Here is a 25,454-nt window from a genome sequence, read left to right on the forward strand (position 1 = left end):
AGGTGCAGTAGACCATATGTTCCAAAACCTACCTGTCATTTAGTAATCACAATGGCATAATTTACATTGCTCATCTAGTTTATTGTTAAAGGCCTTAAGATCATTTCAAACCTCTAGAAGACAAGCAGCTAATGCCACTAATGTGACATGTTGTCCAGATTTGTCATATAATGCTGACAATACTGCAGTTCCTTTTAAGCAGCACTTGGTGCTGATGAAACCATGCTACTCTGCTAAGAAGAAAATAAGGAGGTGGGAGCCAGTGTAATTCAAAAAATGTGAGGCTTCTGTTACACTCACAAAATGGCTAGGGGACTCTGTATTCATGCTAATACAAGTGAAAATGAAAACTATGCTATACAGTTCCAAAATGCTTTCTACAAAAGAAATAATCTGTTAAAATGGTCATATATACTGATTTACGAACTCAGATGATGGAAAATTCAAACTGCTTTGGGGAATTAATTTGTAGCAAGTCCTCATAGTCAAACAACATATTCAAATGACCACAACCAATAGTCCTATTTAAATGGGAGATTTGGCTAGGGTCAGTCAGCAACTCATATCTGCATCAAACAAATAAAAGCACAAGCAAGACTCATACCTAAGTGCAGACCATTTTTCATGCAAGTGCTACGCTTGTAACTCTGCAGATTGCAGTTGTGTGAGTGCATCCATGTAAGGGTAAACATCTAAAAGGAAGGATCACGGCTGCAGGAAATAACAAAGAAGTCAAATGATCAAAGTGAAAGTATGTCAGATTATGTAACAGTGGATTCCCCTCAGTGGGCTGATGACTAGGTTTATCCTTTCACTGCATTTTTTTTTTCTCAGAGGTATGTGCTGTGGTATCATATGTTGCACTGAGTAAAGCACACCATGTAAAACAAGAAAAAAATGATGATTTGACATCTACTCTGTTTACATGGACATGTAAACATATATTTGGCAAACCTACACAGGAACTGCAACAGAAGCCACTGGATGGAGGGCTGTCCAAGCAAAGTAGGATGGTAAGGAAGTATCTGTCCCACTAAGGAGCACCTCCTCATAGTCCAAATTATATAATTAAAATATAACTATTTAATATGAGAGACCATCTTTACTAGGTATATGAACTGGTTAAACCATAAACAGTAATACCGTCATGGTGGATGCAGCCAGAGGAAAGGCTCAAACGGCTGAGTTCTGAAATGAAGCCTGACTCCTGAATTTAAAGGCCAAGTAATAAAACTTGGAGACGGTGTGAATCTATAAACAAATCATCACAGGACAAAAACAATGGAGACCTTTTAACAAAGAAACACTGCACAGTACAGAGAACGCAACACCAGGACGATAAATTGAGTGTTTTTGTCTCATTTAATACAAAACTTCTTCAGAAACAATGGAGACCTTTTTGCCATCTGTACTAGATCTAATTTGATGGTATCCACGGTGGTGCAGCGGTAGCATTGTTGCCTCACAGCAAGAGGTTCTCTCATTCGATCGGCTGGAGTGCGGGGAGTGCCTTCTGTGTGGAGTCTGCTTGTCCTCCCCGCGGTCAAGTGGCATTCCGAAAGACATGCGTGAATGGGCGTGCCTTCGTTGAAGGTTGGGAGTACAGCTGGCAACTCGGCACCGTAAAAATCTACTGCCAATCATTAGCGGACCGGAGTTCCGCTGTGGCAACCCCTAACTGGGAAAAGCCGAAAGACAAACAACAACTAGATCTAATTTGATGAACTATGGTATTACTATTAAACCCTCCAGCTCCTTTGGCTAAGTCCTCATGGCTGCAGAAAACTACAGAGATATTTTCATATATAATATCCTCTAGGTTATGCAAGGACATTTCTGCAGTCATTTACAGATGATTTTCTCATTTTGGCTTGCTCTTCTTGGCTTACTTTAATATCTTAAGAGATGGCTGAATCTACTGAATTTGCTCATGGCTTTCTTCAGCTTAAGAAGAGACTCAGATTTGCTCAGAAGGATTCTTTCATCATTTATTTTAGAGGCCACACACTGGACTTGGTATTCTCTTTCAGTGTGGTGCTATCACACCTGCAGGCAGATGGAAAAGCTTTGTGGCATAGAGAGATGAAGTCCTGACAATGACCTAGATGACTTGATTTCAATTAGTAAGTCCAGGCAAGGAATGACTGCATCAGGGAGGATGGCAGTGTGTGAGTGTTGCTGGCCACATATCCTTGGGTGGTGCTGTCTGTGCTACATCACTGAATTGTACAGGAGTGTGGCAGTTTTGTAGGTAGCAGTTACTGGTTGAGGACAACAAGCTGCTAAAAGGCCAAAACACTTGTCCTTGTGTGAGAGGAACCTGTTCCAGGTAGCAGCAGTCAGGAATGTCACAGCTGATGATTTTAAACCATAGTTTTGATATTAAGTATTTGGGAAAGGTCCTCTTTGAGTATATTAGTGTACACTGAAGAGTTTATAATGGCACCAAGTTTACAGTCATCTGCAGACTTGGTCAGTCATAAACCTTTAACATTAGCTTTGACCTCTGAGACGTAAATGCCAAACAGAAGTGACCTAAGGACTGCACCCTGGGGTACAGACAGGTCTTGTGGAGAAGGTACAGTCACCCACACTAATTTCCTGGGTTTTGTTATTGAGACAGCTTGCTATGCAAGCAGTTACAAAGGGATTTACCTTTAGCAGGGTGAAGTTAACACATATACCTGAGTGTGGGATGGTGTTGAATGCTTTTGCGAGGTCCAGAAATGTGGCGTGCCCTGATTTCCCTTCATTCATTGCTTCCGGGACCTATTTGAAGAAGGTGAAGAGGTTAAGTAGGCAGGATGTGCCCTTGACAAAACTGAACAGGCTTTTGTAGTCTGTAGTTGAGTTTGTACTGCCATTTGCAACAGGCTAACCTGCATAACCCACAAAAGTTCTGGGCAGGAATAAATAATCTCATGAAGCCTGGCCAATCGGACACTCCAAGCCCAGCAGGCACCTCCCAATATAACCCCAAACACACTGCCAACGCCTTTAACACCTTCTTTACTGAAACTGTCCAGTCTGTTTCCAATCAACTCTTCCCCTGATAATTCCTGTCTTTCCTCCTCCTCTAACACTTCCATTCCCACATTTCAACTTCAACCTGTTCCCTCTGCACTCATTCGTTCTCTGCTACATAAACTTAAACCATCCTCTCCATCTGCTGACCATCTTCCTGCTATGTATCTAAAAGTTGCTGCTAATGCACTGACCTATCCCATCTCCATCCTGATTAACAGAACCATTGAAGAAGGCTACATTCCTTCTCTCTGGAAAATATCTCATATTATTCCCCTTCATAAAAGAGGAAAATCAACTGAACTCTCTAACTACCGACCCATAGCCTTGCTCTCTCCTCTTGCTAAAATCATGGAAAAATGTGTCCAAAAGCAACTTCTGAAACACCTGTTAACTAACAATCTGCTAGCTAATTGTCAGCATGGTTTTAGACCCTACCATAGCACCACCTCTGCCCTCCTTTCCTTCACAGACTGCATCAATAAAAATAGGAACAATAATACCCTTAGCTCTGCTATATTTATTGACCTATCCAAAGCCTTTGATATGGTCAATCACGAAATCATGTTACACTTACTTAAATCATTTGCACTTGACACAAGCTCAATTAAATGGTTCCACTCTTACCTGCACAACAGAAAACAGGCAGTGAGGTGGCAAAATAACTTATCCAACCACCTCCCCATTACTCTAGGAGTCCCCCAGGGCTCAATTCTTGGCCCTCTCCTCTTTTCAATTTTCATTAATGATCTCCATACTCAAATTTCTCCTGCCACCTGTATACAATATGCAGATGATTCCACTTTAATCTGTTCTGCCTCTCACCCAAAAGACTTTTGAAACCGTAGAAATTTGGTTCCTCAAACGATGCTTAATTTTGAAACCCCAAAAAAATAAATTATTACTCTTCTCACCAACCCGAAAATCCTCTCCACTGTATTTCTGTGTCACATCAAGTAATGGCAAGAACATATCACCCGATCCAACTGCCAAACTTCTCGGAGTTGAAATAGACAACAATCTGACCTTTGACACACATCAGCAATACTATAAAATTAGTTAACAGAAAACTAGGCTCCCTCTATAGAATTAAACCATTCCTTACTCCACATGCCAGAACTTCCATTGTCCAGACACATCTTACCTCCACTCTCCTGTATGCCTCTCCCATCTACACTTCAGTGTCCAAAGCCCTCAGCAAACTGTCTGCTGCCTACAACAATATTGCCAGATTTGCCACTAATTCTACTTTTAGAACTCACCACTGCCAAAACTAAAGGCAACTACGATGGCTAGAGCTACAAAACCAAATTCTATTTCACTAGATCTCCTTAGCCCACAAAATCCTTTACAAACCCATAAACACACCCATTCTCACATCACTTATCACTCCATACTGCAACCTTAAAAGCCTTCGCTCCTCCGACAAACTACTTATATCGACTAGTAAACCCAATAACTCAGCTGGCAAATCCTTGTTCTCCAACACAGTAGGAAAAACCTGGAATACTCTTCCTCACAATCTCACAGCAATCTCCTCTCTTCCCTGCTTCAAATCCCAACTCAAAACACACCTCAAAACCCACTGGCTCTGCCCCTGTAGCAACCCTGACTAGATTACCTTGGGTATCTAGGTACTCTCAACTTCTCTGCTGTAAATAACTACCTTTCCTCAGGTATCTAGGTACTAGAAAAAAAAGTTTTTTTTCTTTTTTGCTTTCTCTAGCTTTAAGAAACTCTTAACAAAATACACACGCTATTTTCTCAACTTCTGCCTTTTAATATCTAATGATTTTTGACAAATATATTATAACCATGTTTAATGTTTTACCTGATATTACAAATGCTTGCATGTGGAGCTTTTCTCCCCGTGCCTCTGCTGAAAATGGACATATATCCAGTTGGACCAGCCCGGTCAACAAATGTAAAATAAATAAAATAAATTGTAGGTTACCCATGTCCTTATTTATTAATTTCATAATGATCATTTCCATAACTTTACAGAGGAGATTGGTCAGACTTTGGATCTATAACTGATGCCCCACCTTTGTGCAATAGGATGACTGTTGCTATCCTTCGTTCATCTGTCACAAAGCCAGTTTGAAGGCTGATACTGAATAGCCTCTGTAAGGAGTTTAACAGGTCCAGTTCTAGGTTGGCCAGTAGGCATCCTGGTATGTTATTTTGCCACATAGAGGTTATGTTCTTGGTGTTTGATAATGCTTTGAGGACTTATTCTTTGCAGGTTAAGGGGATACTTAGTGTGTGTGATCTAGGAATGTGGGAGAGGAGAGCAGGTGAAGTCAGAACTAAATTTATTTGCTAGTAGATTGGCTTTGTTCTGTGAGTCTGAGTATGTGACATAATTTACTATTAGCTCTGAACAGTGCCCAGCATTGTTTCTGAGGTTTGTAATATAGTCAAAGAAAACTCTGTGGTTGTCTTTGCCTGGGTGGATATTTTTACCTCATATCTAACTTTGGTCCACTTGATCAAGGTACTGAGTTTCATGTAGAGCTTGTTTATATTTGGGTTCCACCACAGCAGTTTATTTTAAATTTGACACTGTATTTACTACAAGAGGGGAACAGATGAATCTATACAGCCAATTATGTGTGAACAGAACTTGGAAGTAAAGGATTCCTCCTACCCAGAGGGGTCATTAGGTTTGGAGGGGATATTTAATGTGGCCAGATCATCACTCAGGTTTAGTAGATTACCTTTAGCATAATCTCTGAATACCAAATTATTGGTGGATGCTTTCCCAATTAGTCTTATGATGAATGTAACTGATTTATGGTCTGATCTGACTAGGGAGGAAGTTACAACTAGTATGGAACAGAGCTGTTCCATACTGATGAGAACCAAGTCCAGGGTTTTGTCACCCATCTGGGATGCAAAACATCTCATCCAGGTAGTTTGTATTTATGAGGTCCACAAATCTCTTGGCATACATATTAGGGGATGTACAAGTCTCTCAGCTAATGGATGGATAGACAAAGTCACCTAAGAAAATAGTGTTTGGCTGAATGCACAGGGACTCCACATGAGTGACACAGGAAGCATGGGCCAAGGAAGACAAACAGAAGGGTCATACAGTTAGCTATGATGAGGTAAGAGGTTTTGCTAATGGTAAATTTGACATGGAAGAGATCTAGGTTGTTATCCTGTCTAAGACGTCTGGAGGAGAAATTTTGTTTTATGAATATAGACACTCCACTGCCTTTAGTGCCATCATCTAATGCAGTGGGCCTGAGTGTTTGGTAGGCATTGAAACCTTGCATTGATGGGGTGCTCTCAAAGTCCCTGAAAAGGGTCTCTGTGATGATGCACATACTGATGTATTCTAGGGTAAGGAGTGCCTGTAGGGGTGGATTTTTTGTTTTTGTTTTTTGTTGTTAAGGCTCTTAGAATTATGCACCAGTACCTTTATGTTATCCAAATTCCATTTTGTTATGCTGAAAGCTTTTGAAGACTGACATTGCCTAAAAAGGGACATACTTGGTAAAGCAGTTCGGACTATTTCCTCCCAGACTGATATATACTGGACACCCTTTGAATAACATCAGAAACTTAGCCAATTGATGAAGTTAATAATCTTCTGTTTGTATGGTGGCATTATTTTCAGTGAAGGTAAAATACTGCTTAAAGTTAGGTTCATATCTGCCTTGGACACATATTCTAAGAGCTCCATCATGTCGTTGTCTTCATACAGACCAGGGAATCATTTACACCCATGTGCACTATGATTGTGTCATATGTGTACTTGTGGTGCAAGGATATGAGTGCATATGTGACGTGATAAATCTGGGTACCTAACAGGCAATTGACCATGATCCTCACCTTGCACAGCTTAGTGAGTGGAGCATCAGTACATCTCACTTTTGAGACACCTATAACTAGGATATCGGACAGTGTAGAGATCAGCCTTCTGGGCTTTTCACTTCAGAGAATATGACTCTTGGATGTATGTTTCATGGATGGTGCCACCCATTTTGTGTGTTTGTGAGGCTGTTGAGGGCACTTGGTTCTTATGCTACATTTAGGAGGCCTTTGTGATTTAGGTAGGTTACTTTTAAAATCCTCAGCATATGTAGAGCTGTGTTTGAGCTGAGCTGTGTGTGTGATTGGTTTTGTATGGTGTTGTATAGAACCAACAGCCTGCTTCTTGTTTGTAGTGGCTTTGTGTGAAGATATTTGCCTCCGGTAATATCAGTGTCACAACAGACAGCATGTTCACTTTTGGTGCAGAAGGTTGTAGATTCTATTTTCACACCATGTACACTGACACTGCAGCACAGCATAAGGGAGGGGCTATGTGTCATCCTTCAGATGAGAAGTTAAACTCGGATACCATTTGCTTGAACTGGTGGTAGCTCAGGTGAATATAAAAGACCCTATGCCACCTGCTGAAAAGAGGTGGGGAGTTCCCAGATGCCCTGGCCAAATTTCCCCTTAACAGCAACATAGCACTTTGGGTCTCCCATGAAGACAGGCTGTTAGCTTAGTGAGACTAACCCAGTCCCCTAGGAGAATGGTGTTTGGCTGAATGCCATTTGTAGTAATTCAACAAGCGTACAGCTACTAAGTATACATAGATATCTTGCTGCACAAATTACATTTCTCACATATTTTATTAAAGTAACAGATGCTGTTGCATTACAGAAGTCACTAAAGAAAAATCAGTTTACATAAGGATTTTGACTCCTGCAACAGATAAAACTATCTGGCAGCCATTATTAGAGGATACTTATGTGACTATAATCCTAACAGCTCCCAGCCAAAAAAAAAAAAATGATGTACACCAAAACCAGACATTTAACACAGCTTTTGATTAACTCAGAAAAGTTATATTTGTAGAGCTCCTAGCACCACCACTGCTCCTGCACTGCTGGATTTGTTATAATGAACTTCAACATCGCATGAGTAGGATAGCTCATACACTGACAGCAGTGTGATTTTAGCACAGCAGGGACAAGAATACAAGATGCATCCTGGAGTGACAAATAAGGTTGCACTGTACGTGGAGAAATCATCTTTCCTGCAATGTGTAGCAATCTTAAAGATTACTTTAATGAAGTTGGGTCAGTAAAGATGGCAAAAACCCTGCATAGGGTGAGAAGCTTTGATACTACAGAAAACAATAAGTCTAACAAATCCAAGAATTTCCAAGAAATCACTTTCTCACTGCTGTTCTCTGCACAGGTGCCCAAGACTCCTAAGGGCAGTGCGCCTCAAGACATGCTGAAAGAGTAATACATTTAACATTATCTAATGAAAAAGTATTGAATTTAAAGTTGGCAAGCAGGTAAGTGGATTGATCAACTGACCCTTTTCAGCCATTGTCTGTGCTCCAGAGGAATAAAAACACAATAAAAAAATGCATATCCAAAGAAAATGCACATAGAAAAAGGGGTAGAGTGAAACAACAATATTCAGAATATTTCAAGCAACATGGGAATATGCACAACATTTACAAGATGAAGTTTTCTTAGCAGAGTAATACATATTTGCAGTACTTGTAAATATTCCATTTATAGTAATTCAACAAGCCTACAGTAGCTAAGTATATGCAACTTAACCTGACATTTTGCTACAAATAATTAAAATGTGTTACATAAGGAAAATATGTTTTCCTAAACATGCTATACTTACCTTTTTGTTTTTTTAGACACATGAAGCTTTGGGCATTCCCTCCGTTTATGATCTGCACTGCCACAAACAAAGCATCCACTTGCAGTCTTTCCACACGAGTGACTCTTAAGTATGCAGCGATTACAAGAATCACAGTGAATCCAAGCTAGTAAAATATTTTCGAGAGTTACCATTTGTGATAGTTATTCATTTTCCATTTCACATAGGAAATGGGGAAGATATACTAAGCCTAGATTTTCCCAGCATATGAAACTAACAAAAGGCAAAATAAAAGCAGGAGATATGTATGTATGTATCTATATATATATATATATATATATCTATATATATACATATATATATATATATACATATATCTACCTTATATATATATATAATATATATATATATATATATATATATATATATATATATATATATATATACCTTCTATATATATATATATATATATATATATATATATATATACACACACACACATACACACAAATATTTTAAATACATATAGAGAGAAACAGATATAGATACATATAAATATAAATGCACACATGCACTCAAACACACTCACCCACACACACAAATGCTGTTGAACTCTAATTCTTTTTAAGAAATTATCCCACTCTTCTAAAATCTTAGTAAGCATTATGTAGTACAAACACAGACAGCAATTACTGAAGTGTGATGCTAATGCACTTACATGGTTTCACACACTTTCTACATATGGAACAGTGTCTCCAGCGTCTACCATCCTAGAAATACAAAAATAAAAGTAGAATGTGATTTATAGGTACTCCTATTTTATTTCAGCACATTTAACCTGGACATTGCAGACTGGTACTGAACTTGTTTCCCTCCAGCAGATACATTTATTATTTTTTTATTTATTTTATTTTACATTTGTTTGCCAGGAATGTCGGACTGAGCCAATGGCCCTTTTTCAGCAGAGGCCCAGGGAGAAAAGCTCCATAGGTCAGAATTTATAAGAATGCAATAATGCTAAACAATAGTCAAAAATAACACATTATTAACTAGTATTTAAGTAACAAGGAGTATATAACTGTTTACATAATATGTAGTGTACATGCATAATGCATAGAATATAATAGTTCAAGTATAGGAGACAACAATAATAAAAACTTAACTAGTAGCATGAAATATTGTGGTTAGGAAAGAGAGTAAAATATATGAGTGACAGGGAAAAGGAGATGGATAGAGGGTGGGCAAAGATAAAAAGTAAAGGGATAAAACTGACTAGAGTTAGATGGAGAGAAAGTATTAGAGGTAAGAAAGTAGCAAAATACAAAGGAAAAAAAGATAAAACTTTAAATTGTACAATGAACAAAAGAAGGGTAGCAATACTGCAAAGGAAATCAGACCACAAAAGAAATTACAGAATAATGGTAGAAACTTGACAAGGTAAATAATGTGCATCACACAGTAAATGTAAAGTTTTAGTGGGACAGAATTAAGAGTGCATCATCCTGGTTGGCTGTAAAGTAAAATTCTCTAGATGAGTATATGGAAAGTTTTACATGTAAAATTTGAACAATCTGCATTTTGTGCCTTATCTTTTAATAACAAGTCTGTGTTGATACTTCAAAGATGGTTGCACATTGATTAACAGCTTAATTTCAGCTCTCCCAGTATGAACACAGGAACTCAGAAGATAGAGCCAATAAACTTGCACTTCTGGATACATTTCAGTAACTGGTTAGTAGGTGCACTGCCTGGATGCCAGCAAAACAGAAATTCAGAGAACTTGAAAGAAAATCAATCAAAAAAAGTGAGGAAAAAACACTGACTGGGAAGAATTCTGCAGCTGTTCAGCAAAAAGCAGTGCAAGCTCCAGCTTGGTGCAAAATAAGTCTTCCAGTAACCTAGAGGAAAAAATAAGTCAAATGTATTTAGAACTGATTAAAATAAATGAAACACTGAAGGAACATATCAACTCAAATAACAGGCTGGAAAAATGGAGAAAGCTTTAAGAAAATATTCAGACGGGGTGATAAAACAGTGGTCAAAATGAAGAAAAGGCTGGCTGAATATCAGACTGCTCAAGAAGTGATGTTTCAAAAAATAATAGAATTAGAGGACAGAGCACATAAGGATAACCTGAGATGTTTTGCTGTACCACAAATAGACTGTATTAATTTTCTAAAAGCACAAATAAGCAAATGGACTGGTATGCCACAGTAGGAGTTGTTAGCTGAATGGGTACATCATGTGTATGCTCCAAACCTGGCCATCAGAAAGCAACCTAGATCTTTAATACTAAAGATGCAATCTTACCAGTAGAAGGAATTGATTCTGACAAAACTGTAGGAGAAAGACAAAGTACTAAAAGTGGGAGTCAGTAGAGTGTTTGTGGGAAATGATTACTCACTGCACACCAGGCAGAAGAGGAGTAAATTTATTCCACTAATCAGAGACTGTCGAGAAGCAGGTATGAGAGTCAAGCTGCTGTACCTAGCTATGTTCAGAATATTCTTTCCTACACGGACAAAATCATTTCTCATGCAGAGCATGCTAAGGAGGAAATATAAAAGTTTGTCCAACAAAAAGTGAGTTATGAAAGAGAAGGAAATTATTTTTGTTGCTCCTCTGGTAATAAAGATCACAGAGAGACTGTGCCAGTGAAATATTTTCCAGTGTTTCAACAGAAAATGCTTGAGAGAGAGAGAGAAAAAAAAGCACGAGAGTTGACTAGAAGAACCCGAAATACTCTGGAAATGAAGCAGAGACTGGATTTGGGAGATGGAGACAAACAGGAATAAAACTAGCAACTCTGAAATTTACAAATACATGTGGGATTACAAAGCATTAATTATATTTGTAAAAGATAACAGAAAAGGAAAACCTGGAAATATTGGACTTTGTTAAACTTATAGAGGACTCTAAAGCATATGCTCTACTTCATGCCATTATTTACATTTATTTATTTTATTTTACATTTGTTTACCAGGAAAGTCCCACTTGGAACGAAGCCAAATTTCAGCGGAGGCCTGGGGGGAACATTAATGTTTGTAAACACATTTAGGAGGGGGATGAAGAAGGAAAGAGTTAACTGTCTCATCTGTTTGTTCAGGCTATTCCTGATTATTCCTTTTAGGCTAACCCAAGTCTGTGAATATGGCTGTCAGTCTGGGAAAATTGTTCCTATCAGGAAGATAAAAGTTCAATATTTGAAGATGTATATGGTTGCGGGTTACTATTAAGTTAATAAGTTGTAGGGGTGTACTGGAGGTATGTTTGTTTTTCTGTTTGAGGGCTTTCAATAAAACAAAAAGCTTTGTAAGAAGTGACAGTCTCCAATAGATATGACAAAAAACAACTGTATATAATTCAGCCTGCCAAACATTAGTGTATGCATATAACACAAAAGCTGGAACTAGACATTTAACTAAAAAGCTGTTACACGGAAAAAGTGGGAATAATAATTTTTTAACATAATGATGCTTTTTATATTGTCTTTAAATGTAAATGGTCTCACATATATATATATATATATATATATATATATACAAAAAAGAAAGAGTAGTGAAATCTATTAAAAAATCTAGAGTGCAAACAGATATGATACAAGAGAGACATTTGGATAGAACTGAACATGTGAATTTGATAAAGAAAAGTTTTCAGGACAGTTATTCAGAGGAATACATGGGAGAAAGGAAAACAGGAGTACTTATACTAATTGCAAGAGGAGCTCCAATAGCAATAGAAGAGAATAAAACAAAATTATAATTGTAGATTTGTAGTACTAAGGAGCTACTGGCAAGGGAGGAGGATTACACTGGCATACATCAATATTCCACCTAAAAATGCTAAAATAGAGCTCAAGAAAATTTTGGGAGAAATAATCAACTTTCAGTAGGGAATGTTATTTATAGGCATACCTCTCAACCTCTTACTGAAAGAAATCTAGACAAAGCCATAAATAATGGCAGGACAAAGGCCCAAAAATAGGGAACTTTTTAAATATTGCTCTTGCAAACTTAGAAAGTTGACAGACTAACAGGTTTGCATTAACAAGAACTTTCTGAAGGATAACAAGTCTGAAACTCAAATACCTGCCATAATTTTCTGAGTTCAGTCCTCAATGATTTGGCAGTAAACCACAATTTTATGAAAAGCAGGCCAAAAATATGAGGCAATAATCTGGACACTTGAGACATATGTTCATAGGTATGGGCTGGAATTTCATTTGCAGCAGTGAAGATGTATCAGGGGGCCCAGAAGTGAAAATATAGCAAAGGACGGTAGATTTTTGAAGAAATTAATGAAAATATTTGGCATGGAAGATGTGAATTCAATAGCAGGAGTCTGCAGTGAATTTACATATTATTCCTCAAGATACAAAACTGGTCTAGACTAGACAGCATATATTTCACAGGAATTTAATTGAAAGTTTTGATACCCATCCAATAACTATTCCAGATCACATGTCAATAATAACAAACAGAAATGCAGCGTTATGAAATAAAAATGAGACAATGTCACTTTCCCACCTATCTGCTGAAAAGAGAAATTTAAGTCATGGGTAGTGGGAATTATTAGCGAAGACAGAAATTTCTTCGAAAATATAGCTAGGGAGTGGGATAAAATTAATGTGAAATTTAAAAATTGTGTGAAAATAAAAGAAAGACAGATATGGTTAAGAAATAAGAATTAGATATGGGGATTGATGAAGGTTAAAGTATTGCAGAATGCAGGAATCTAGAAGAAAAAGAAGAGCAATCGCAGAATGATAAACAGAAAATAAGCGATTATCTTGATAATATGCATGAGTTTAGAAAGATTGCTGTTAAGCAACTGTTTTTTGATAACTCCAGAGCACACAAATTTTTAGCACAATGACTCAAACAACAGAAAATATAAAGGGTTGTCACCAAGCTTAGGGAGTCTATAACAAGGAAAATAACAAGAGATCCTGCAGAGGTACTTAAAATATTTTGAACATTTTAGGAAAGTCTGTATAAAGCTGAGAAATATGGAAATCAAAAAAGGTACAAATGGAAATGTTTATGAAATTAAATATGCCAAGGTTAGAGGTAGATAAAATCACTTACTAACAGGATAGGAAGAGATGAGATAAAAATGGTGATGTATAACCAATCCACACAAAAGTCTTCAGGAATAGATGGTACACTATGGAAATTTGGAAGCTAGGAGGGAAAAAAAACTGATAAAGATCTGGAAGGTTTTAACAGTATTTTAAGAGGAGGAGAAGCACCAACATCCTGGAAGAAAGTGGTGGCAGCTGTAACACCTAAAGATGGTAAAGACTCAATCAGATCCAGCTTTATACAGGCCCATTTCAATCAAAACCATGGTTATAATGTGTTTATGTCTATAATGCCTAAAAGAATGGAAGAGGTGATGCCGAAACGGATAGATATGGATCAATGTGGGGAGGTAAACATTTGACAACATTAACAAAACATTGATGATCCAAAGGAAAGCAGAATGTAACAAAATGCTGCTGCTGTTGTTGGCTTTTGATGCAGAGTAAGCTGCGAGTTTATGAGCAGGGTAATGGAAACATTTGCATTCCCTCATAAAATTATAAGGTTGAATAGAAAGATATATGAGGGATCAGAGGCAAAATAAGGTAGGTGGGTTCCTCTGATAATTTCTGTTTGAGCAGAGGAACCAGGCAGGGATGTCCTCTTTCCCCTTTGCAATTTGCATTATATTTAGAGCCATTGGCAAAGAAAATAAGGGACTCAGAAATTCAAAGGTGTAATTGGTATGGTAGTAAAAAAAAAAAAAAAAGCTGGCGCTATTTGCAGATGATATTATTTTATACCTGATAAAACCAGAAAAGGACATTTCAGTGTTGTGGAACATTTTGAGACACTTTAAAATTTTTTTCAGGATACAGAATTAATGAAGCTAAAACAAAGGCAGTAGCTGTAAATTATGTACTCACACACAAATTGGTTCAGCAATATCCATATTTATGGGAACATAATAAAACAAAGTACTTAAGGAGTATGGATTAAACGGATTCTGGTGTGGCAGCTAAGGATATGTAGGAAGAGACTAAATAAAAGATAATACAAAACCTGAGAAGCTTGATGCTCTATTTAACGGATATGGTTAGCAAGATATAAGCAGTTTTTTTACACAGGTCAGGCAAATTTTGATTAACCAGAGGAGAACTTGCAGATAGTAATTAATACAGAGCTGAAGGATTTTATCTGGGAGGGGAAGATGCCAAGAGTCAAGTGGGATAAGATGATTCTTCAAGCAGAACAAGGCAGTCTGGGATTACCCGATTTGAAGGGGTATTTTTTTTAACACAGTTAAGGCTCCTATACATAGCACCAAGAGAAACCTATAATTCAAAGTGGAAAGGGATGATGATGAAATAGGGGGAAGCTCAAGAAACAAGGAGAGACTAGGACTTTGGATGCAAATCCTTAAGGAGAATAATAATCATACAAAATATTATATTCATGAAGTAGTTCTAAGAACTAAGCCAACACAGAAGTGAAGAAAGGAGATTTTGCTGATAGGGATGACTGCAATTAGGATACAGACAATATGCAATACGGGTCTGGAATTTACTGGAGAAAACTGGTAAAAGAACCAAGGTATTGAGGGCAAATAATTGGAGAGGGAAAGATAATAGAAAGGTAAGAGGCCAATAATTTATTTGGACTACATGCTAGAGACTGCCTTCCCTATCCAGGATTGATATCAGATTACGAGCAAAGAGAAAGAAATAGGGGGAACCTAAACAAAAGACCAGCACTGGTGGAGTTCTAGTATAATCAAGAACAGAAGCTGCAGTTAAAAAAGGAATGATTAGTACAGCATATAAAATATTGCATGATAATTCTAAGAATCAATCAGAGGAGATTAGAAAAAAATTGGGAAGAGGGATTGGATAAGCAATTCACAAAGAAACAATGGAGGATACATGTACAGTTGATATAAAAAGTTTACACACCCCTGTTAAAATGCCAGGTTTTTCTGATATAAAAAAATGAGACCACAATAAATCATTTCAAAACTTTTCCCATCTTTAATGTGACCTATAACCTGTACAATTCAATTGAAAAACAAACAAATCTGTTAGGGGAAAAATATAAAAAATAAAAAACATACAATACGCTGGTTGCATAAGTGTGCACACCCTTAAACTAATACTTTGTTGAAGCACCTTTTGATTTAATTACAGCATTCAGTCTTGGTAATATTTACCCAGTCTTCCTTGCAAAAGCGCTCCAAATCTGTCAGATTGTGAGGGTATCTCTTGTGCACAGCCCTCTTCGGGTCACCCCACAGATTTTCTATTGGATTTAAGTCTGGGCTCTGGCTGGGCCATTCCAAAACTTAAATTTTCTTCTGGTAATGCCATTCTTTTGTTGATTTGGATGTATGCTTGGGGTCATTGTCATGCTGAAATGTGAAATTCCTCTTCATCTTCAGCTTTCTAGCAGACGCCTGAAGGGTTTGGGCCAAAAGTGACTGGTATTTGGAACTGTACATAATTCCCTCCACCATGTCTAAAGCCCCAGTTTCAGCTGAAGAAGAGCAACCCCAAAGCATGATACTGCCACCACCATGCTTCACCATGGGGATGGTGTTCTTTTGGTGATGCGAAGTGTTGTTTTTGCTCCAAACGTACCTTTTGGAATTGTGGCCAAAAAGTTCAACCTTGGTCTCATCAGACCATCACACATGCTTTTGGGAGACTTGATATATTGTTTTGCACATTTTAGCTGAGCCTGGATGTTCTCCTGTGTAAGAAAAGGCTTCCGTCTTGCAACCCTACCCCATAACTGAGACATATGGAGAATACAGGAGATTGCTGTCACATGTAGCACACAACCAGTACTTGCCAGAAATTCTTGGAGCTCCTTCAGTGCTGCTGTAGGTTTCTTGGCAGCCTCACTAACCAGTTTCCATCTTGTCTTTTCATCAATTTTGGGGGGACGTCCAGTTCTTTGCAATGTCACTGTTATCCCATATTTTCTCCACATTTTGATGACTATCTTCACTGTGTTCCATGGTATATCCAATGCTGTGGAAATTTGTTTGTAGCCTTCTCCTGACTGATACCTTTCAACAATGAAATCTCTTTGATGCTTTGTAAGCTTTCTGTGAACCATGGCTTTTGCTGTAGCAGGCAACTGAGTAAATGTCAGGAAAATCCTACTAGGACAGCTGAACTTTATTTGGGGTTAAACAAAGTCTCTTTAATTGATGACAGGTGTATACCCAAGAAGACTGAATGCTGTAATGAAATCAAAAGGTGCTTCAACAAAGTATTAGTTTAAGGGTGTGCACACTTATGCAACTAGCTTATTGTACGTTTTTTATTTCTTATATTTTTTCCCCTAATAGACTTGTTTTTCAATTGAATTATACATTGTATAGGTCACATTAAAGGTATATATCCATGGTGGTGCAGCGGTAGCATTGTTGCCTCACAGCAAGAGGTTCTCCTGTTCGATTCTTGGCCGGAGTGCGGGGAGTGCCTTCTGTGTGGAGTCTGCATGTCCTCCCTGTGGTTGGATGGGCATTCAAAAGACATGCATAAATGGGCATGCCTTTGTTGAAGGTTGAACGTCGAGCTGGCACCTCGGCGTTCGTGAAAATCTACTGCCAATCATTAGCGGACCGGAGTTCCGCTGTGGCGACCCCTAACCGGGAAAAGCCAAAAGACAAACATAGGTCACATTAAAGGTGGAAAAAGTTTTTTTATATCACAAAAACCTGACATTTAAATAGGGGTGTGTAAACTTTTTATACCCACTGCATGTCTCCCAAATATGCAACAATGTCTAGAAGATTTAGGATCTGTTGCTTGGAAGTGTTTACACGGGTATTTTTACATCCCAAGTAAACTCCACAAAGAATTGTTCCTCGGGTAGATACCAAATGCTGAAGATGTGTTGGGGAAGAAAGGGACAGCTGGGAACATTTTTTCTGGGAGTGTAATGATTTGGCAGCCTTTAAAAATTCCCTGTAGACTACTCTATCAGAAATACTGGATGAGCAAACTGGTATGACTAAGGAAATTATTTTTTGAGCTATGATACAGAATTGGAATTGCCTAGACATATAGTAAGGCCTTTCTGAGTCTAATTATGGTGGCTGACAAAAAAAACAGTTACCAGGAAATGGAAATCAAAGTCTAAACCAATTGTAGTATAAGTAGTGAATATAGTAACAGAGATAAAACAACTGGAAATGGGATCTTTTAAAAAGGTCAGAGCAAATTTCATAGGAAAAAATGGAAACAGTGGGAACAATACATGTAGACAAGGAATGAGGTTTAAATGAAGGGAGGATTTGACTGACAGTGACTGGATAGATTATAAGTGATGTGTAATGCTTGCAACTAAAACTATGTCAATATGGTTTATTTTCATTTAAATAAATGTATAATTGCCTATGTCATAAGTGATAATTTAGTAAACATGCTTCTTGTTGCTGACTGCATATATCAAAAATATGGATTACCTTTACTCTAAAGTTTACTACATTATATAATCAAATCTACTGAAAAACACAAAGTTGTGATGCCCCATCACTGGACCAGTAATCAAGCAACCTCAATCCTCACCACTGGCACCAGTGGGGCGGGGCGTACATTTACTGGTGGCAGTGGTGAGGATTGAGGCTCCTTGACTACTGGTCCAGTGGTGGGGCATCACATTTATTAATTGGCAGTGGTGGGATATCCACATATTAGGATTCAGTGGTGTGGATATTGAATTCCTGTAGCCTGTAAACAGTGGTCACTAAGGAAGGTGTTTGTACTCTGAAGCAGCCACAAAGTGAACATTTAAAGTTCCATATCACAATACTTTTATTTATTTTGTGTTAGCTTAATCAGTCAGGGACAACAGGCAAGGATTCAGCAGAGGAGTATGGCAAGCTGACAAGGAATCAGTTGGCCGAGATGTACCAAGCCAAAGGACTGGGGCATGCCAACCTGACTAAAGCAGAAATTATTGCAGACTTAACTACAGCTGCATCACAAACCAGCAAACAAGAGGACAACCAGACTGGCCTTCGGGATGTACAACTCTCAGAAAGTGGACAGTTCAATCTTTCCACAGAGGACTTAAAAATCCATCTGGAGTTAAACACACTTGAACTGGAGGCCAAACGTTTGGAACTAGCATCAACAGAAAGACTGTGACAGGAGAAAAATGGAATTAGAAGCAGCAGAGAGACTGAGGCGTTTGGAAGCTGAGGAAAACAAGAGGCAGAGGCAACATGAAAAGGAAATGCTGACTCTTTGCCAGGGTCATGGAGGTAATGGAGAAGAGAATAACTGAACCCCAGAAGCAACAAAGGTCAGTAAATTTCTTCCACAATGTGTGATAATTTTGATAGTTTTATTCATATGTTTGAAAGGGTATGTAAACAGTATAATGTTAACCAATGGCTCTGGGTACGATTTCGGACACTCTTACTCCATGGTAAAGCTGTAACTGCCATTTCTAAATTGTCTGATACTGATTGCTTAAATTACAATACTGTTAAAATTGTTTCTTAGAGCATTTTAAATTAACACCTGAAGCTTATAGAAAAAAAATTGTGAGCATAAACACAAGGCAGATGAAAGTGTGTGTGAATATATTGCTAAATTAAGTACTTATTTTCATAGGTGGGTGAATGGGTGTCAGGTCACCACTTCTGAAGGTCTGGCAGACCTTTTGGTGAGGAAACAAGCCCTTAGCCCTTTGCCCGAGGACACGAGAATCTGGTTAGCAGATAGAGAATGTAATATCGCAGATGTGCTGGGGAAAAAGGGAGACCTATACCTAGCAAGCAGGGCCTCACTGAACAGGAAAGGGATACCCAGTGCTGCAAATGGGCCAAAGGGAACCCATGGTGGGCAGCCTAAACTGCCCCAACAGTGTCCACCAGTAGCAGGGGAAGCCACTATTTCAGGCACAAGGCCAGGACCAAAGGTTAAATGTTTTAAATGTAACCAGTGGGGCCATGTAGCATATAGATGTTCATGGAGGCAAGGTGGGGAACAAAAGGTGGGAGAGCCAGTAAGTGGGAATGACAGAAGGCCAGCAGTAAGTTGTATGGAGACAACAAGGGTAGCAAACTACCACAAGAGGTTATATCCTTTCTTAGTATATGGAAAACAGGCAACCGCTAAGAGAGACACAGCCTCTGACCTAACCATTGTGAAGCCTGCCATGGTTAAAAAGGCGCACTACTTGCTTGGGCAGTCTACTGCAGTCAGAGCTTTAAGAGGCACACCATCCTAAACACCTTTGGCTAGGGTTCACCTTGACTGGGAGGGTGGAAAAGGAAGCAAGCAAGTAGGTGTGTTTGAGAATATCCCAGCAGATGTCTTGATATGGAATGATTTTGGTAATGCAGGACTTTGTGTGCATGCAATTAAATGCAGTCAAGCTTGGAGACAAGTATGTGAGCCTGGTAGTCTGGGGGGGGGGACCCAAACAGACCGCACACAAGAAGCCAGGACTGGTGAGGTGGCTACTTCAGTGAGGGAACTACCCTGTAGCAGTGAGACTGAAGGTGATCCACAGCTGCTTGTGGGTACTGATGTTCCCATGGACAGAGTGACTGCAAGGGCAGAGGTGAGTAGTAGTATCTAGGCTGACAGTGAGACACTACTGTCAGAGAATACCAGACTTCCTGTGGAAAGGGAACTGGGAAGGGTTACAAAAAGAGAGTTGAGACAGGCTCAGCTTTCAGACCCTACATTACAAGGCTTGAGGGAAGTAGCCAGTGAGGCACCTGATTCTCAAGGAAAGGGGGAATCTGTATACTGGGACAAAGGCTTACCGTACAGAGAGTGGACCCCTGAGGGAGGGTTAAAGGGTGAGAGAATACAGCAGTTGGTAGCGCCTAGAGCCTACTGTCTGGCACTTCTAGCCATAGCTCATAACATTCCCTTTGCAGGTCATATGAACATAAAGTATACAAAGAGAAGTATTATGCAGAAGTTTTATTGGCCTGGGATTTCCAGGAATGTAACAGGGTACTGTAGGACCTGCGAGCAATGCCAAAAGTTAGGCAAGGCAGCAGATGAGGTGAAAGCTCCTTTGATGTCTTTGCCTGTGATTGAGGAGCCATTTCAGAGGGTAGCTATGGATATTGTGGGCCCTCTGAGTACCCCAATCTCCACAGGGAAGATATTCTAGTGGCAGTAGATTATGCTACTACATACAATGAGGCAGTGGCTCTGTCCTTCATCAAGGAAGAAAAGGTAGAAAATGCTTTGTTGGAGACTTTCAGCAGGGTAGGATTCCCAAAAGAAATATTGACTGACAGAGGTGCCAATTTCTTGTCAGACCTACTGGCTGGTCTGTGGAACACTGTGGGGTGAAGCACCTAAAGACCACCCCTTACCACCCCCCAGACTAATGATCTGGTGGAGACGTTAAATTCTACACTAAATACCATGCTACAGGCATTTTCAGACCAGTTTAAGAGGGAGTGGGGCAAATATTTGTCCCATCTGTTTGCGTACAGGGAAGTGCCCCAGAACTCCACAGGATTTTCACCCTTTGAGTTGCTGTAATGGGCATAGCGTGAGAAGACCTCTAGATTTGATTCGTGATAAGTGGAAGGTTGAGTGCAAATCCCACCAGGAGTCTGTTGTGGCATATGTCCTAAACCTCAGGAAAAGGCTCAGGGAACTCATGTGTTTGGCCCAGGAGAACCTGGCAGAAGCTCAACAGCAGAAAAAGTCTGGTATGACAGGAATGCTTGAGCTAGAGAGTATGCTGTGGGGCAGCAGGTTATGGTTCTCATTCCTGTCATTCACAACAAGCTGCAGGTAGTTTGGGAAGAACCCTTCAAAGTGGTAAGGAAGGTAAGTGATGTTAACTACATGGCTGAACTGCTAGGCAGGAGGCAGGGGCATAAATTGTACTATGTTAACATGATGAAACCTTACCATGATAGGGAGGCCCTGGTACTAAGTATTAACAGTAGGAGGCAGGAGGAGTCTGAGGAGGATCTATGGCTACATGGAGCCAGCCAGCAAAATCCCAAATTACTATGGTGAAGCCTAGAGTTGCAGGCTTATGATATGACAGTGCAGCACCGCAGTGGGTTTGGCAATGCCAACGCAGGTTGGCTCTCAAGACAGGGAATGGGGTAAGGTATTCCCAGATAGGCTCATCCCTCCCAAACAATGTTTCTCAAGGGTCACTTGAAAAACTAGCTTGAGTTGTCGAGGGGAGAAGTAGTATTATGAAAGGAGACACTGCCAACCCAGCTAGCTGGAATTTTGTAAATAATTATATGTCATTTGTGAATATCAACATGAAAGTGTGACAAAGGGAGATACTGCCAGCACAGCTCTCTGGCATTTTGTAAATGGTTGTGTGTCATTTGTGAATGTCAACATGCTTCATGTAAGATGTTTGTGTTACAAATGTATTAGCACTGTATGTCATGTGTATATCAAACTAGGTTTATACAGACATGTGTGTTGAAAAGATATTTTATAAAGTGTTTGTGCTTAAAATGTAGCCAAAGCATTCCCTACTGGAATACAACAGAAATGTGCATGCAGTATTGTAATTGTTTAAATGTATATTTTAACAGTGGAAACTGGACTACAGGAGGTTAACTTCAGAAAAACAGCTGAAATTAAATTACTTTATGACAGCAATGAGACACAGAGTCTGTATTGTCTTGGAAGTGTTTTATTGTTTTATGACTTCCACCATTTGCCAAAGATCTGAGGAAAAGCCCTTATCTATGTATTTTTCACTGGTAGATGCTAAATGCTAACAGCTGCCATCAATGGTTGTTTAAGCCTCGGAACTAGGAGTCAGATAACAAGCAATGATGCATTCTGCAAGCTAGCCCAGCAGTAATGTTTGAGATATTAATCTGAAAAAACTCTGAGAGACATCAAGCTGTTCAAAGCTGCAGTGAGATAGGCCTGCTGCCATTTGCTCAGCTGTAATACTGGAATCTGGGTAATCTGTGCAACTGTTTTTTGTAACCTGTGCAACTGTTTTTTTGTCTCCTTTTTGTTGTCTGTTAGAGCTGAATATCTGTTACTATTTGTGACCTTTGGAGCTTGTAGTGAAATATTTTGTCTAGACGGCCTAGCTGTTTTCTTTGTGGCAGATATAATCAGGCTGGTTTGATCTAGGTAGAAGCATTCCTGCAACACTATTATTTTGATTGGATAACTGGGCTGGTTTCTGTTTCTCTGCCTTTAATAGCCAGTGTTTTAAACCAGTTCTACTTGATTGCCCAAGCTGTTCAAAGCTGCAGTGAGGTAGGCCTTCTGCCATTTGCTCTGCTGTGATATTGGAAAAGGTAAGTGCATATATTCAGCTGTTTTCTGCACTTCTGTTTTACTGTATATCTGTGTAATCTGTGCAACTGTTTGTCTCCTTTTTGTTGTCTGTTAGAGCTGAATATCTGTTACTGTTTGTGACCTTTGGAGCTTGTAGTGAAACATTTTGTCTAGAGAGGCCTAGTTGTTTTCTTCATGGCAGAAAGAATTAGCTTGGTTTGATATAGCTAGAAGCAGTCCTGCAACACTGTTATTTTGATTGGATAATTGGTGTGGTTTCTGTTTCTTTGCCTTTAATAGCCAGTGTTTTAAACCAGTTCTACTTGTTTGCTCAAGCTGTTCAAAGCTGCAGTCAGATAGGCCTTCTGCCATTTGCTCTGCTGTGATACTGGAAAAAGATAAGCGCTTATTTTCAACTGTTTTCTGCACTTCTGTTTTATTGTACATCTGTGTAATCTGTGCAACAGTTTTTTTTGTCCCACTCACCTGCCCAGGTGCTATGGTGGTCTTAAATCTTGGTGGCTTTGACTTGCCTGCCTCTAGTATATAGCTGATACTGGACTCTCCCGCCAGTCACACTATATCAGCTCATTCTACTGTTTAAAGTCAAAACTTAGTAAAGGCCCACCCCTTTAGCTTCTGAACCTTGAATTATCTTCTGTCTCTTCACTTTCTGCTAAAAAAAATGTACCTCTTTCTACTTCATTTATGTTTGCCATATTTATTACTGCTTGTTGGTAGCCTCACTAAATTGATGACAGTATTCTACTGAATCGCTGTTTTATTTGTGCCTGTGTCTGTTACTGTTGTGATTGTGAGCTACTGTTTCAAAGCAATCTACTGATTAACTATATTTCATTGCTATCTACTGCAAATCATTACTGTTTAACTGCATTTTACTGCATTTCATTGCTGTTTAACTGTATTTTTTCATACTGCGAATTCTATTCTTTTGACTATACATGATTAATCTGTGCTTCATTGTGAGTTTTTTGTTAATGACTTATTAACCTTAAAATTAAGTAGCATAGTCTAGATACAGGTATGCTGCATCCAGAACTGTAGCTGCATGTTTTTTAACCCTTTTTGAAGTATTCCAGCTACAAGTTCTTCCTTAGTAGCACTTGTGTTATCATCTGGTAGTACTACTCTTAGTCCTACCTCCCTTTACCCTCTTAGCTCTGTCAGTTTCTGACAAATATGGATGGACAATTTCCTACATTTTCTCCTTCCAGTTTGGTCAATATGGGCATCCTGAGACAGTGTAGCAACTGCCTTATCTATGTGGACAACGCTCTACTACTAGCACCTAAAAGCAGAATTTGTGAGAGATGCAATTACATGAAGCACCTAGTGTCATTGCTCTCTCCCGCACAAACCAGTATATCTGGCACTGAGAAGGCTGCAACATGACCACCACACCTAAAGCCCCACCCACACCTACACAACATACCCCCACATATATGGAGGTCTTCAACAAAAGTATACCTAAACAAAAGAGACCTCTGAGGCATAAATGCACGCGAACTCCACTGCCCACCACACCACACATATTCCACACACCTGTGTCTCAAAGCCACTAAGGCCTAAACATAAACCCAACCTATTAGTCATACGAGATTCCATTGTGAGACACACAGATGTGCCCCTCACCAGGCTGGAAAAGAAGAAAGTCACTGTTAGTTTTTTGCCAGGTGCCAGAATCCACCATATCACCAATGCACTCAAGTCTCTCAACAGGTACTGTTATGACTCTGTCATAGTCCATGTTGGAGTGAATGACTTGAAACATACCTCCCTGGACTATATGAAGAGAGACATAATTGAGCTCACTGAGTATGTGCCCCAGGCAGGTATGTTCCTAGCCTAAAGGAGCATTCTACCGTCACCTAGAATGATGCCTCAATACAAACAGAAAACGATCAACTTTAACAATTGGCTTAGTTTCTGCTGTTATTCCAAGGGGATCCAGTATCTGACAGCCAGGGATGACATGACTGACAAGCCTCGATGCTTTGCCAGAGATGGCCTGCATCTGTCTCCCTTGGGCTTCAGGCTCGTGGCAAATGCTCTTGCCTCCCCCATAGTGCCTTTTTTAGGCAATGCCATGAGGTCAAAACTACCAACATGAAAATTACATCAAAACATAAATTAAAGGTCATGCTGCTAAACGCTAGCAGTCTAAACATGAAACTGCACTCATTGCAAGCATTCTTAACCCTGAAAAAAGCTGACATTTGTGCAGTCACAGAAACCTGGTTCAAAGCTGGGGAGAGCACCCCAGCTATACCAGGTTACTCATCCTATCATTCATTCAGATCCCAAACCGTGGGCAGCAAAACAAAAGAAGGTGGAGTTGCAATATATATAAAAGACATACACACCTCTAGGCTGGTCAAATATGCACATGAAATACTCTAGGTGCAGTTAACAACTGACAAGACCCCTATTCAAATCATAGCTAGCTATAGGCCTCCAACTCTGACTCAAGATGCCC

At 39.3% G+C, this 25,454-nt stretch overlaps 1 protein-coding gene across 1 annotated transcript in view; it reads right to left on the minus strand.

Moving 5' to 3' along the window:
- ZCCHC4 (zinc finger CCHC-type containing 4) overlaps positions 1–25,454 on the minus strand; it is a 1,048,879-nt gene that overhangs the window by 45,746 nt on the left and 977,679 nt on the right. Inside the window, exons 11-12 of the mRNA XM_044062164.1 lie at positions 9,377–9,428; positions 8,680–8,824 (exon numbers count right to left, since the gene is read on the minus strand). Coding sequence (XP_043918099.1) covers positions 8,680–8,824; positions 9,377–9,428 — 197 coding nt within the window. The remainder of the gene's footprint in view (positions 1–8,679; positions 8,825–9,376; positions 9,429–25,454) is intronic.

Source organism: Protopterus annectens, chromosome 2.part1 (assembly GCF_019279795.1).
Source record: "Protopterus annectens isolate FY-2018-M chromosome 2.part1, PAN1.0, whole genome shotgun sequence".
Classification (NCBI taxonomy): Eukaryota; Metazoa; Chordata; order Ceratodontiformes; family Protopteridae; genus Protopterus; species Protopterus annectens.